Consider the following 15,376-nt stretch of genomic DNA (forward strand, 5'->3'; position numbering starts at 1 on the left):
AGCATTCGTCTATAGAATTAGTCTTCACTGAAAAATTAGGAATGTGTGATACTTAATAATACGGAATGGGCACAAATGCCTCTTTGTGGTTCCTGAAAGTGTCATCATAATTCTGTTTGTCTGGACTATTTTCTTTGTCTGTGTTCACTAGGAGTAATTCATGATAGTAGTGATTGATAAAAATTTTATGCTTAGGCTTGGTAAATGAATTAAAGTAAACGATGAGCTTATAAGGTAATGAAGCGGGTCTTTATGTATACTGTAATTTCTTTGGGTGTATAATCCAGACATAGTTTCACAGCCATGTGTGTACCTTCAGTGAATGTTGGTGTGGTCACAAAGGCATGGCTTAAAGGTAACGTGGGGTCTCCTTTGATTATGAAGGATATTTTGGTGATGTACTGCTCAGTTCTTGGCTATTAGAATAGGCACTGTCAGCTCAAGTCTCCATGGGAATGACACCAGTGGACCTATTTTGTGTGCCAAAAGAGGCAGTGGTTGGTATTCACATCCCATCCATCCCATGGAGAAGGATGTTTTTGTTCTGAAGTAATGTTAGTAGTACAGACAACTAGCTCAGCTGCATCAACTTCTGCCTGGGATTTGAACCACTATTTTTCCTGGTTTTGAGAGACCTAGTCGCATGAATCCATCACAAAATACTGGGACAATTCTGAGAATTGAGTACTCAGCAGTGGTAGCATGAGTCCTACCCTGTTCCCTTTTCCTACTTGTATTTGTAGGAAACGAGTGGCCTTCTGGGCAGTTGCTTAGGAGCTGAAAGTGAAAGATGCTTCCAGTTCTGTCCCAAAGCAGTAACTGAATAATCAGACCATGCTTCTAGCATTGTAATCTCAGGACAGTTCACTCTCAGTGCCAGAAGAGCCCCACAACAATCAGCAGCAGCGGTGGTGACTGCAAAGTCTTTCTGGAGCTACTTAGGAATAGCCTGGTAGAGTAACAGGAGCTCTAGCTGGAAGTTGTGTTTTTCTTCCTTGGAGTGCTCTGTTCCTTTTCCCCTCTGTTTTTAGTCCTGTTTTGGGCCTGAGAGACAGACACTTTGCTGAAGCAATAGAGAACAACATCTTGTACTTCTTGATTTGTAATTATATGATCACTCTGAATTGACATAAGCATACACTGTTCCCCCAAGAACAATCCTACTCTGTCGCTGTCCTCTCCTTTCTGCTTGTACCAGCATTTTTGCAATCTCCTGGTAAACTAGATGACAAAAATGACTACAATTAAAAGTAATCTTTATTTTCTGTTTTTCCTCAGTTAAAACTTGCCCATATCAGTTCACTGAACGGTTTCTTGCACAGGTGCATGTAGGATTGTCCAACCCAAAAAAGAAAATGTGGTATTGAGAGCTGTAATGAGCAACCTGACATAATTTTGAAGTAAGCCCGGCTTTGAATAGAAAGTTGGACTAGGTGACCTCCAGAGGTTCCTTCCAAATGAAGTCTCTCATGATTCTATGACCTTTGTAGGACAATTGCTTCTTTTATTGGTAGTGCCAGTTTCTGCTGCCTTAGGTTGACCATTAAATTATGGCTTAAAGAAAAAAGGTTTTGCATCAGCTATTTTTCTCCACTGAGAAGAAATGGAAGCTGTAAATCTGTCTTGGACATAGGAAATGAGATGTCTTTATTTAGGATGCCTTTGAGAGTGTTGGTGCTGTCCTTGCTCCACTGAGGATGCTGATGTGATCTGAGGTTTGTCTCTTTGTCTCAATCAAAGTGTCTTCTCAGCAATCCATTGTTCCACTGTAAGTTGGGACCATTTCCAGCACAGGAACCCATAGGTCTCCTTGATCATACACAGGATTTTTGCAGAAATTTGGGAACCAGCTCTTCCATGCCTTATAAATGAAAGAAAATTATTGTCCTTCGTTTATGATTTGTACATGAAGAGTCCTTCTCTGCATGGTATGTTAAATACCTAATGCATTCTGTTTAAGCTGCCAGTATGTTATGTTTGCTTAGTTTGAGAGTAAATACACACAATTCCTTTGTAAACCCAGCAAGCATATTACCTGTTGTTCACCAGAACCCCATCTATTGGAGACTGCCTTCAGTAGCATGGGTTCTGGGCTCCGCTGGCTTCCTAAGACAGCTTACTGTCTACCCAGCTAGGAGTTAGAATGATGTGTGCCCCTATTCTAGAACATATTTCTATACTTTCGTATCAGTGAATGTGGGGCTTCACTTGCTGTTAAGCTAATGTATCGTTAAACAATTTATTCTCTTGAATACATGTAAGCATGACTGTCATCAAAGAGGTTCAAAACTCCTGCTACTAATGCACAACTAGGCAGTATCTGAAGTGGAATGCCTTTTCAGTTGTTGATACCATTCACATGTCAAAGAATTACTCTTCTATCCTCATCTGTAGAAAAAACCAACCAAACATACACCTTAGTTCCTGGGGGTTTTATTGTCAAATAGCATATTTCTATTTTCTGTCTTCTCATTCTTTTCTCTACGTTCTGAAAAAGCAGCCCAACTAGAAGAGAGTGAATGCAGCACACCGACTGCACCAAGGAAAACACGGCGCAGAGGTTGGCTTCAGGTAAGAAACATTTTGAAAGATTGCATCTTTGAAGTAAGTCTTAGATTGTAAATAATTTTAGGGACAATCTGTTGCAACTAGTACATAGCAGGCAGTTGGGATTCTTGTAGAACCTGATTCTTGGTTTTGTCTGGATACTGAGTGACAATGCAAAGTGATATCCTGACCAGTTTTGTATCTACTTCGATGCTTAAAGAGGCAAATCTCATTGAAAGGGTCTGCTTTCAGTGACATCTGTGACAGAAACTTTTGTAGTCTTGACATGATTGGCTCAATCTGTCCTCTAGCAGAAGAGCTGTTGCGTGACATCTCTGCTGGCAAGCCTAGAGGTTAGCTAGTGCAAAGGATGGAGAACCTCATTTTGGAGACACATCCCTCCCCGTCACTGCTGTTTTCCACCCTGTGATAGTATTAAGGGATACAGAGGTGTAATTTGCATAGCTTGAGTTGTAATTTGTGACAGATTCTTGTAGATCAGAAGAGAAGAAACTGTATGTAGGTAATAAAAATACCCTGTCAATAACAAATTTGGAGCCATGAGCTACATAGTTGTTGGTTCACTGGACAACCTCAGTGGTCTTTTTTTCTTCTGGTCTGATGAAGGATCTGACTTAATCTGTTAAGGAGTATGACTTAATTAACAAATGTGAATTCTGAACAACTGAGATATGTCACCCAAATAATTACACTACTTGATTAGCGGTTGCTCTGGCTGGATGTCCAGTCCATGCTTGAGTGACTGGGAATCAGGGGTCTGTGTCATGCAGGTTTTCTTTTCTTTCAGCAAATTTTGCATATTCAGGTTTTAAGGCTGTATTACTTTATTTATTACCTTTACTGCTTAGATGAATTAATTTTCTCAGCTGTTGTTTACTCAGTAGGTCACTGCTTACATACTGGCCTGTCAGAACTTGTTTGCTAAATTTGCCAAACATGTGACTTATCATAACCTACATCATTCTAATCACAAAAACCAAATGAAGGTATCTCCTCTGGCTGGGTGGAAAAGTTAGCCAAATATAGGTAGCTATAGTGTAAACTAGCTACTACTTGAGACTAGCTTAGAATGATACCTTAAGTCTTTATCCAATGAGATGGAAGGATAACAGTTATAGCATCTCAGTGACCAACTGGAATTATTTAACACATAAGGAAATGTGCAACTGTAGAGGAATGAAGCTGGGTTAATTAGCATTGATAATATACAACGGTGGGTTGGCTTCAGGGGCTGTGGGTTGACTGATGTAGATAAGTTGCAGCTGTGGCTGGTTCTGTTAAGTGGTTGAGAGCCAATGAAGAGGGAGCAGAGAGAGGAAGAAGCAAGAGAAGAGAGAGTGGGCTCTGGGTGAGGAGAAAGCAGCAGAGGGACTGGCATGAAGAGTGTGTTGGTATGAGATGATAAAAGACCTTGTTGCAGCTTGATAGTTTGGAGAGTGCTGCTACATGCAACCACTAAGGTGCAGGTTGTGCCAGACAGCAGTTTACTTGCCCAATAATTTGCCCTGTGGGTTTTTTGGATAGCTAGAGGACCTAGCAATTAATGATCAAAACTGTCAAACTTAGGCTGTGCTAAAGTATGTTATAAGGTGGGAAGACGGACTTATTGAAAGAACACATTCTGTCAAAAGCCAAGTTGCCTTAGGATATTCCCTCTGGGACATTGCTGCTCCTGGCACTTAAAATGGTAGGGGAGTGTATGAACACCAGGTAACCAAGTTTAATATCATTGCACAGACTTTTGGATCATGTTACATTTATTGAAACATGAAACATTGTTCACTTATGAGACTTCCCCCCATGGAATATGTTTGCGGCAGAGTTCAAAAGTGGGGGGGGAAAAGTTACTTACAGATAACTTTATTCCTTGAGAGAGGTATATGCGCTTCCTGCTTTCTGGTTTGTCATCTTCTGGAGTACTAAAATTCTGTGGTATGGGAAGATGAGTTTCTCAAATCTTCTACACTTTTTTAGCCATGCCTGAGTAACTGATAGCGTGCATACTTTGATTGCATCCTAATTATGAAGTAAAACAAATTAATTTGAACCATTTTCACAGCCGTGTCTGAATTTACAAAGATAAAGATATCTTTATGCTCAAATGCTTATGACATAACGTTTCCTCCTCGTTATATTATACACAAGAATAATGCATCTTCAAAAAATTGCAGTTACTTAAAGTAGTCATTTTCATGCATAGACGTTACAGAATCACAGAATTATTGTGGTTGAAAGGGAACTCTTGAGATTACCTAGTCCGATTCCTGTGCTCAACCAGGGTTGGCTAAAGCAGTTTGCCCAGGGCCACGTCCAGTCAGGGTTTGAATACTCTGCAGAGGGAGACTCCACATCCTCTCCAGGAAACCTGTTCTGGTGTTTGATCACCCTCACTGTAATTTTTTTTTTTCTACTGTTCTGATGGAATTTCATGGTTTTTTTTAAATTTGCATTCATTGCCTCTTGTCCCGCCAATGAGCAGATACCCATCAGGTTTTTATACACATTGATGAGAAGCCCCAAAGTTGCCTTTTTCCCAGGCTGAAAAGTCCCAGCTTTCTCAGCATCTCTGGTAGGGCATCTTTGCTTGTCGCCTCCTCAATTCTGTGTGCACTTCAGAAACCTAGATTGCTTGAGCCCTGCTGTGTTGTCTTTCCAGCAGATATCAGATTTGTTAAAGTACCCCCTGAGGACATGGGTCTTTGCACTTGCAAATTCTTCCCGTTTTTTGAGGAAGGTCTCATCTACTACTGATCAAGTGGTCTATAGCAGATACCCGCTATCACAGCACCCATGCTGGTTTGCCAGCTACTCTTGACTCGGAAGCTTTTGGCTGGCTCCTGACCTGTTCCTTGCAGAGCTCCGTACATTCCAGCGCTCTCTCACATTAAGGATGACAGTTCCTTCTCACCTACTTAGCCTGCCTTAAAGAACCTCTGTCCGCATCCATGCATCGCACCACGCTGGTCTTGTGAGCTATTCCACCATCTCTGTAATCCCAGTGAGGTCATAGCCCTGTAACCAGATACAAGCTTCTAACTCATCCTGTTTGTTCCCCATGTGCTTGTTCTCCATTAGTGCAGGTGTGTCGCGACGGAGGGAAGACACAGTCACTCAATATGAGTGATCAGCAGACTTCGTTTATTGTACCTTACAGTCACCTTTTATGCCTTGTTATAATTAGCTCATACATATTACAAAAGTTAAGCTCATTATTGGTTAGTTGCCTAAATACCAAGCCCGCCCCTAGTTTCTCTTCTTTAGTTATCTGTTCCCACCTGCAACATTCTTTTCCCACCGAAATCTTCCTGTTATTGTGTAACAAGAACAGCCAAGGATAGTGTATTTTTGCTTTACTTCAGATAAGCTGAGAGCGATGTGCATTTTTGTCCAGCCAGCTGGACTGTGTCTATGTGACCCTTTTCAGCTAGCCAGTTATCCACACAGGTGCATTTCAGAGCAGCACCCAAGCATGCTGGTTCCTCAGAAGAGGCTTGAAGAGCTTTTGCCATAAGGTTGTTCCACCAGCACCTCTTTACATGTCTCTGCTTTAAGTGATTCCACTTCAGCTATTTTGTTGATTGCTTTGTCCCTACTCATACCAGTTTTTCACTTACCTGGTGAGGTGAGGGGGTGAACCCTGATGGGCACTCACTTTGGTGCCAAACACATAGTGTGTGCTGGGCCTGAGCTGCTCTGGGGATAGCAGCAGCAGGTGGGGAGCCTGACTAGGGCAGTTATACCGTAATGCAGGGACCTGAAGGTGAGAACAGAAACCTTCTGTGGAACAGAGGGTAAAAGCATTGCTTGATCTGGTATTGTTCTGTGAATGTGATGATTATTCTTTTTGTACAGCTGATGGCACAAAAGATGTCTAATTTCTTTGAATGCTGCTTTTAACAGAAAACTGTGGAGATTAAAACAGAAAGAGGGTCTAAACTCTGCATTAAACCTCCTTTTGAGTACTCAGAGGATTTTGAGCCTTATGAAAGCTTGAGTGTGGAGACAAATGGTGATGATCCTCTCCGTTGCTCCCAGGTACAATTGGCAGTTGCTTTCTATTCATGGTATTATCAGTTGAAATGTGAATGGGCCCAGGTATCAGTCTTGACAAGACCATGCAAACCCAGTATATAGTGTTTCTTTTACTAGATGATTATTGCATTGATAAGATGTGACATAAAGAAAAAAAGAAAAGAAAAAATGTAACTACTTGGAAAATCTAATCTCAGTCAGCAATGCTGTAACATGTTAAGTCCTAATTTAAATGAGTATTGTCTTTGTTGGATAGAACCAAGGTGCTTTATGCAGGTAGGCTCTTTCAGTTCACTTAATGGTTGTCCACATGAACATCTCGTTGGGTTAGAGAAAGCTTAAACAACAACTTTTTCTGGGTTTACGGTTTTGAATAGCCATGCTAAAATTATTGTATGTCATTGTTTTACCTAACAGAAGTCAGAGTAAAGTTTTAAAGATAAAATCAATACAGTTGCTTTCCATCAGGGGTTGTTATTGTATTGGCTCCATTGTTTGACAGTTCAGCCTTTCAATTGATTACTAATTGTTCTAGCACACTTCACAAATGTCTTGTTCTTAAAAAAAAAAAATGAACAAAAATTCATGAATGTTTTTCTGCCTAACCAATTAATGACATCAATAAAACTTTTCTGGGTAGTGGAGTAGCATCTATATGTGAAACTGTCTACAGATGTTGCCACTGACATCAGACAAACTTCCCAAACATGTTTTCCTAGCTTGTATCTTTCTACCTTTCCTGCATTGCTTTTGAGCTTGTGATTACTGTTTCTTGCTCTACAAAGCAGTAACTTGTTTACAGTGATAGATATTTATAATCATTTATGTGTAAGTAATAAACTAATAATTTTAAACCAAACCCCCACTTTTCTTCATATTCCAGATGGAAGTACTTTTGGTTTTCCTGAAGCTATAATGTGTTTTCTTGAATGTCTTCTTATAATGCAGATGTTATGAGGTTTCCAACAAAAAGGAAACCTGTACAATTCCCTGTCAAATAGCTAGAAATATGACTCTTGACTGTCATAAAGACACGCTCAATATCAAGCCTTAGGTTGCTTATAGACCCTCTTTTGAACCTAAGCTTGCCTGCTCTTTGTAATATGTTTCTGTCAACATGGATTTCCTAACAAGTGTATCTGTAGCAGAAGAGCAGCTTGGAGCTTTCATGGCAATCCAAACATACACTGTCACAGTTCATTTGTACCTAAGATAGCTTCAGGTTTTCATTTTACTCGTACGGTTTGCTTACCTATACTTATCTCAAAACTCTAATACCAACAAAGTAGGGGGGGAAAAGGGAAGATATGCAAGGTCTTTGCCTTTTGCATTCAGAAAAACACAAGGTTCCCCAGCATCATCTGTGCTGTTTGTGGCATATGCTGAGAGGCATGGAAGTTTTTTCCTCAGTAAATTTCAAAATAGATAAATTTTTGCATAAAATCCTGTTACAGTGTGCCCACTTTAAAAAAAAATCTGTGCAACCTGGAAGCTTAGTCCAGTAGAATACAGCTCTTTCCTACTGTTTTTTGAAGCACAGACGTGGACAGGACAGGACTATTATCTATCCAGTTGCTTATTGCAGTCTTGTGAAGGTACTTGGAAAATCTGGATTGCAGCTAGTCTTCAAATAGCAAGTCAAAAGATACAGTAATCTGACTGTGTGAGACTGGAAAAATCTATGCCCTTGCTCTCTCCATTGTTTGCCTCCTGTTTGTAACTTGTTCCTAAAAATTGGTTTAGTGCATAAAAATTCCTTGGCCTACAGGATTTTCCTGCAAGGATAATGAGAATGAATAAAGGAATTGTAGGATGTTTTTTCTTTACAAGTCCTCATCAGAGGAGTAAAGACACGACATAGGAATATGAATATTTTTAGCTGCATCAGGGCTCTGAGTTCATGAGAAGATTCTCCTGGTGGGGGAGAGGCAGCCACATTGGTTTATTTTAAAATATGTTTGAGCTTTTCTGATAAATCTGTTTGAATTGTACCAGAAATTGAGAGGAAGCTTGCAACTCAGTACAGAAGAGAAAAGGATGGAAGAAGACTGTCTTAGTGATGATTATGATTCTGTTGAAGAGGATGTGTTTTCAGAACCATCTCCCACTGAGGAAACAATTACAAGCTTTGGAGACCTTCAGTTGTGTAGCAGTAGATCACTGCAGAAAGAAGCTTCTGAATGTCAGGATGCTGGGAGATGCTCTGGCCTTGATTCCAGTGCCCTTACTGTGTTGGAGTTCAACCAGGATCAAAGTAGTAAGCCTCTGTCTATCATACGCTGCTACAGTACTAGAATAATAATAATTATTATTATTATTTGAGAGCATTACTTTTAAGGGAGTCACTGCTGGTTAATTGTTAATGGTTACCCAATACTTTCATAGTCTTCAGCAAACCTGTTTTAATCTCCTGACTTGAGAGACTTGCATCCTCTTAATACTATATTAAGAATTTTTTTGCAAGCATAAATATATAGCCCTGGTTAACACACTTGCATTACCAGCCTTAGACACTTGAATTAAGACTGTCTCAGACAGTCTGTGAGATTTCTCCAAAGGTTATTATTTTTTCAACATATTATTGAATTGTTTTTGCAGTAATCCAGGCAGCCAAATCTTCCCAGTCTCGGCTTTCTCCATTTCACATCCTGCATGCTGGGTGCTTGTCGTCATAGCATGTGCTGTTCATCCCTGGTGAAAGATGTATTAATATGAGAAAGCAAACATATCTGGCTATAAGCCACTTCTTTTTTTGTCAGGTCTTCTTCTTAAGAGACCTCAATGTCCAAACCCAAAATGAGTTACTAGGTCTCAGAGATGTTTAGCTTGTTAAAGGTAGAGAGTTCAGGCAGAAACCAGACCTTGGTCTACCTTCAGTATTTCTCAGAATTTCCTCCCCACTCATTTCGGGTACATTCTTTGGTTTCGTTTTTTTGTTTTGTTTTTCCTTCCCCCCCCCCCGCCTTTTCCTTATCCATAGTTAATTGCTTAACTTAAGAGGAACAATCTTTGAACAAAGTGAGTAAAGGAGTGTTCCTCATTATCACAGAGGTGAGTGGAGTGTGAATGTGAAGAGGTGGCAGAAGAAGAGGTAGGGGAACAAGGGATGGAGCCACAGTGAGAACAAGATCTTCGGTAGAGTACATGACTTGGTTTTTTCCAGAGAGAAGTTTCAAAGCCTGTGATGAAAACAATGGAGGCATTAATAATTCTCAAATGAAAAAATGAAAAAGTACTCTTATGAACTACACTAGGCAACCCCCTCCCCCTTTGAAACTTCTAAATAAGACAACATTTTCGTCTGTCTTTTAAGGATATATTTTGGTATAACAATGTTAATAAGTGACATGGGACTTTTTTATTTTTGCTTTTCTTGACAGTAATGCAGGTAAGTATCTGGTATGGATAAGAGATATTGGTACCTTATAACGACATATTTTATTTTATTCCATGAATCCAGTGCCAGCCATGCATATGTACTTCTACATCAATAGAACAGAGTCAATGAAAGGGAGGGAAGGTGGAGGTTATCACTTTAACTATGCCAGCATAATTAAAGTGGCAAAATTTTAGCAGTTAAGATCCCACTAAGTTTTCCCTGACTGGCAGCTGCTAAATACATCTGAAGTTGATTATTTCTGTTCCCTTATTATCTTGCAGAAGGGAAGCCACTACGAGTTCTCTCTGCAAAAAGAAAAGATAATGCTGAAATGTACATTCCTGTCAAACCAGCTGTGGTAAAAAATAAAATCACTCGGCCACTCTCTGCTGAGTTCTTGCACCAGAAAAGACATGAAAGAATTTGTTCTAGTAAGAAATAAGAAAATTTAATGTCAATAAGAAAAGTTTTCATGCTTTTTTTTTCCTCTCTGGCTCAGATGTAATTTCGGCACACATCTATCATTATGTGATTTTTCTTAGCTGTTGTCCTTTCTTCTTTTTGTTGTTGTTGTTACCACCTTGAGTGTTTTGGCTTGAGTAATATCGTGAGAAAGTCCACAGCCTGTATACTTGAGTCTTTGCTACATCTTCACTACCTTCCTTTTCTTCTTGCTCCCACAGCATAAAACTTTTTCCTCTCCCTTTCAGTCCTTGTGCTTGCTCTGCGTTTTCCACCTTCCCCACAGAGGTCTGTTCCCTGTGGTATCAAGAGACGTGTGTCTTCTCAAAATCAGCAATTGACGCTTTGGTAGAAGGCTTTAACACAATGCATTTATAGCAATAAAGGCATAGTTTTCCACAGCACAGCAAAACTAGCTCTGTTGCTGCTTGGGTCTGTACTTGAATTACACCTTGAACAATGCAGATCAGTTTCCAGTGCTGGGTAGATATGATGGTATCTAGTACCATACTGGAAAATGTTTTTCCTGGACTGGAGAACACCATTTTGAAGGCATCACTGCTTATTCTAGAAATCTATTACTAATGTGCAGTCTTGATCTGGGCTAAAAAAAAAAACCAACCAAACCCCAAATCTTAGGGGCTGAAATCATGGCTGCAGTTGTTACTCCAATGCAGTCCTTACCTGAACAAATCCAATGAAATTGAGTTTTGAAAGGTCTGAGATAAAGTTTTCAGACTTACCATAGTCTGTAGTTAAGACACTTTTCAAAAAAGCAAAATCCAGACGTGTCCCAAGAAAGCAATAGAGCTAAGAGTTTTGAAAAGTCAAAATATTCATTTCTTAAATTGGCAGGAAACCAAATTGAGGAAAAGAAACTAATTCTTTTTGGCTTCAAAATAAATCCTCTTTGTAGCTTCTGAGACCCTCACCCACCATCTGTCTGAGCAGATGCTTGCTTTGACTGCTTTCCAAAGGTGGGTGTAGCATTTTCTCAGGTTATAATAGTGCTTGTTAGAATTGTTTCTGTCCAACTATCACTTTAAATCCTTACATTAATTACATTTCTGGGGGGTGTTATAGTACAAAAAAATAAAAGGACTTTATTCTGTCCCTGTGTTTGCAGAGGTGACTAATACTCGTTGAAGTTTTTATGGGTGTAGATGGCATAGGGCTTAAAGAGTGTGAATGCATACAAATCTCAGTTCGATTTTAACTTCCTATCTTTTCAAAGTAGACTTCTTGTTACTAGCATCCACTGCCATTTTACTCTCCTGCTTAGTAAACCTCACTGCAGCATTATGACCACACTTGCGTATTAGGCTGTTCTTCAATATTTTTACTTGATCTAAATGTCTGCACAACTTCAGTCTCTGTTCTTCTCTTGACTTTTGAAGTTCTTGAATGTAACCACTGTGCTTCTCTTTCAGTCCAGTCTCAGATCCTCTACTGTTAAACTTTATTTCCTTTCTTTTAAACATGTTTATAGGCTGTGATGTTTCTATTTCTCTGTGGTGTTTGGGAGGATTGGGATGCATATGGGCCTTTTGATAACTACTTAAGTGATAAGGTAATTTATTTTGCTTTGCAAACAGCAACTCCTGACTCCCCTTGTTTTTCTAGAAAACTCTGGGGATTCCTCCAAAATAGCTAAACACCCCAGATACATTGAAAAACTCTTGTGTGCTGAAATTATATATACTTCTTTTTCAGTGAACTGTTACGATGCATTTCCTTTAAATACCAGAACAAAGCAAGTACAGAAAATCTTAAGGCATAAACCCTATGTTTTTCACTTTTCTGTTCTCCTCTTATGATACCATTTCAGCTGTTGTCTAAAGTAGATGTGACCTGGAATCTCAATAAAAACAAATTAGAGCAATTCAGCCTCGCTTGGAATAGTTACAGACTGCTAGCAAAGCCCTGCCTCAGTAACTGAAGTGGATGTTTGAAACGCGTGCTGTTGTAATGTTCCGTACTTGTATGTCTGGACAAATGAATATTCCTTCCTTCTTTTTGTGGCAGGACCATTAAATCGACCAGAACGACCGCTTTCAGCAACTCGAAAGAATGTGTGTGAGGAGGATCCTGATTTCTCAGTTATGGCTGTGGTTAAAGCAATGCAAATTGAAAATGAAGTCTTGCAGACAGATTGGCAAAGGCAGACAGTTTCCACAAGCTCTCCAAAGGTATGGTGAAATACAGAAGAGGGCTGTTTGATCAAGTAGCAAAATCTCAGTGAATTACTATCTTTTACATATTAAGATTGTGTATGAATGAATGGTGATGCCTCTTTAAGCGTAATTGAATTTGTATTGTTCTTCTGTAGGGTGATTTTCTTTAATCTGCTTCCCCAGGATAGCATCCCACAGCTCTCTTGATTTCAGGGATCACTGAGCAACTGATAGACTAGTCACAATATGTATAGACATATGGCTTGAGCCATTTTCATTCTGGAAGCTTCCTAAATGAGATAATGTGATTTCAGTACCAATAAATCTTACCTTCTTACTGGGCTTGTTAATATGGGCACTGTTGCCTGTTAATACATGCTCTGCTTTTGGAGCAGAGCTGTCATGTACACTGCTACCTCTTAGTGAGGAGGAGCTGGTGTGGGTTTCCAGCACCAATGTGTGTACATCTCTTAGATCAAACATCTGTGTTTAAAACCAATTAAAACCTCATAAACAAAGAAAACCACAAAAATCCATTCCCTTCTGATTCAGGTCAGACCATTATTCCTTGTTAAGTTAAAGAATAAGGAGGCATAAAGAAATTTGAGCAAATTTACAAAACTCTCTGTTACGGACAGTGTTCATGGATTCAAAGTCTGCTTCCAGTTTGGTGTTTAAGAGACTCACTTTTATAGGAAGGAGAAGAGATATGCCTAGACATTGTTGGAGGTGCTCATTTGAACACTGAGGGTTTCCAAGACAGCTGACAACTTTTACCTAAGCTGATGCTCTCTGAAGTTGTGAGTTGGTGCTATGATGAATATCCACTGTCATCTCTGAGCTAACATTAGGTTTCTGGGGAGTTTTGGTTAGGAACAAAGGTGAAAACATTCTTTTACTATAGGTAAGTACTTTACGTATGGTTTCACTATCTAGGTCAAGTTTTCAATCTTATTTCTCTTGGTTTTGAGAGATATATATATATATAGCTTTGTGATTGAGAGAACAAATTCCTTTGAATATTCTCATATAATATATCTTCCCGCTAACATTAGGACTGATTTTAATATTGTTGTGCTTAAATGAAAAATAATTAAATAATACCTAAAACAGATGTAATTTTGCCCTGACACTTGAGATGGAGTTTCAAAAAACCCCTGCAAGTTCTCAGTCTTAAAGCTGACCTAACTGATCTTTCAGAAGTAATTTAATTTTGCTTACACAATTAAGGGATTATTGAACTTGGCCTTTAATATTTAAATGTATAACAATGCAGATTTTTTACTACTTAAAAAAGTAATTAACTTATAAGCATTTTAAAGTTCTCTTAGTCTTAAAAATTTATAGAAATGGAGTTCACCTAAGAATAGAAGGACTCTTCTTTTTCTGACTAGTTTTTCGCTGATGCTGAGTATTCTGTCTGTGACAAAAATTACCAACAAATTTTAACAAAGGGAGCAGGATATTCTTACAAAGTGGGGTACAGGCAGAGAAAGAGCCTATAACCCTGTAAGAACTGCAGGACTTTTCCTCTGTTTTCTTTTAGATAGTCACTGCTGATGGTTCTATCTTTAAAAAAATAAATCAAGGTTTTATTCTAATTAAATGAGCTTTTTTGGGGTTTAAAAGTCTTTATGATCCTTTTTTTGGAGAAGGAAGAAGACTAAGCAGACCTGTGCCAAAGCTTTGGCCAACTCTGAGTCCTACCAAATGTATACAATGGGATTTCAGACATATATATGTATATGTAATAGTCATCAGAGAATGCTTTTACATTACTTTTCTTCCACACAGATCAAACTCCAAGCTCAGCTCTTTCATTGCAAATCAGGACCAGTTCTGTTAAATGTGCTTCAACTCACTATAGAGTTACAGATTAGCTAAGGTTAACTGAGACCAGTGCTAGGCCCAAACTATTCATTTATTCCAGAGATGCAGATTGATACTCATTGGTATGTGGAAAACAATGTGAATTAAACATGTTCATCTTTTTCTTACTTAGAGGGAATTTTCTCTTTCATCTGTTGTTTCTGCAATGGCTGAACCTCCAGGAAAAAGCCAGCCAAGGACTGCAGTCATAAAAGCTGTTGAGAGAATTTGTCCTTTTGGAAACAGGTATATATATTTCCTTTAAGACTACCTTCCTTTTTTGAGGAGATGTTTTCCAGTATACCAGCTGGCGTAGTGTAGTACTGCTACACCTGACAATCTTTAGATACCATAATGCAAGTGACAGTAAATCAGGGAGAAAGTTCCAGCCTTGGGCCAGTCTCTGTGCCAACATCTTCCTCTGTCTCTATATTACCTATGTCTTGCTTTGTCAGACTGCTGTAGAACCAGCTGAGAACTCGAGCCCTGTCTTTTAACCTAACTGTGTATCGAAGGTGGGATGCTGCAACAGTTACTGTTCAGTGTGAGGGTACACAGGATTCTTCTGTGGGGTGTGTGTGTTCATCTTATCTTTTCACCTTTGCACCAGCTAAACTGTTTCTTAAAAATACAAGAATTATGAGGAAGTAACATGTAAAATAATATGTATGTTTCAGACAACAGGAGAATCTCCTGAAAGTCCTTGCTGAGCCTGAGAGCCATTCTGCCCATGATAATGACATATTCCTGTCTGGTGACAAACCTGAAGTAGATTCCATGTTGAGAGAGAAGGTTTGTGTTTACATGCACCTGTACTGATGCTTGCCAGTATTACTGAAATAAAAGTACATTGAATGACCTGTATTCCACCAATTCCACCTTATGGCAGGGT

General features: G+C 39.2%; 1 protein-coding gene across 4 annotated transcripts in view; it reads left to right on the top strand.

Annotated features, from left to right (window-relative positions):
* The window catches only part of KATNIP (katanin interacting protein), a 65,844-nt gene that overhangs the window by 4,960 nt on the left and 45,508 nt on the right, over positions 1–15,376 (top strand). Inside the window, exons 4-10 of one of the 4 annotated variants that reach the window (XM_014278020.3) lie at positions 2,498–2,571; positions 6,469–6,603; positions 8,596–8,857; positions 10,261–10,410; positions 12,467–12,630; positions 14,618–14,730; positions 15,162–15,276. In XM_014278020.3, coding sequence (XP_014133495.1) covers positions 2,498–2,571; positions 6,469–6,603; positions 8,596–8,857; positions 10,261–10,410; positions 12,467–12,630; positions 14,618–14,730; positions 15,162–15,276 — 1,013 coding nt within the window. Of the gene's footprint in view, positions 1–2,497; positions 2,572–6,468; positions 6,604–8,595; positions 8,858–10,260; positions 10,411–11,930; positions 12,012–12,466; positions 12,631–14,617; positions 14,731–15,161; positions 15,277–15,376 lie in introns of those variants that run through there. The other 3 variants (XM_027801786.2, XM_027801787.2, XM_027801789.2) reach the window with 3 other exon arrangements.

Source organism: Falco cherrug, chromosome 4, assembly GCF_023634085.1.
Source record: "Falco cherrug isolate bFalChe1 chromosome 4, bFalChe1.pri, whole genome shotgun sequence".
In the NCBI taxonomy this organism is placed as follows: Eukaryota; Metazoa; Chordata; class Aves; order Falconiformes; family Falconidae; genus Falco; species Falco cherrug.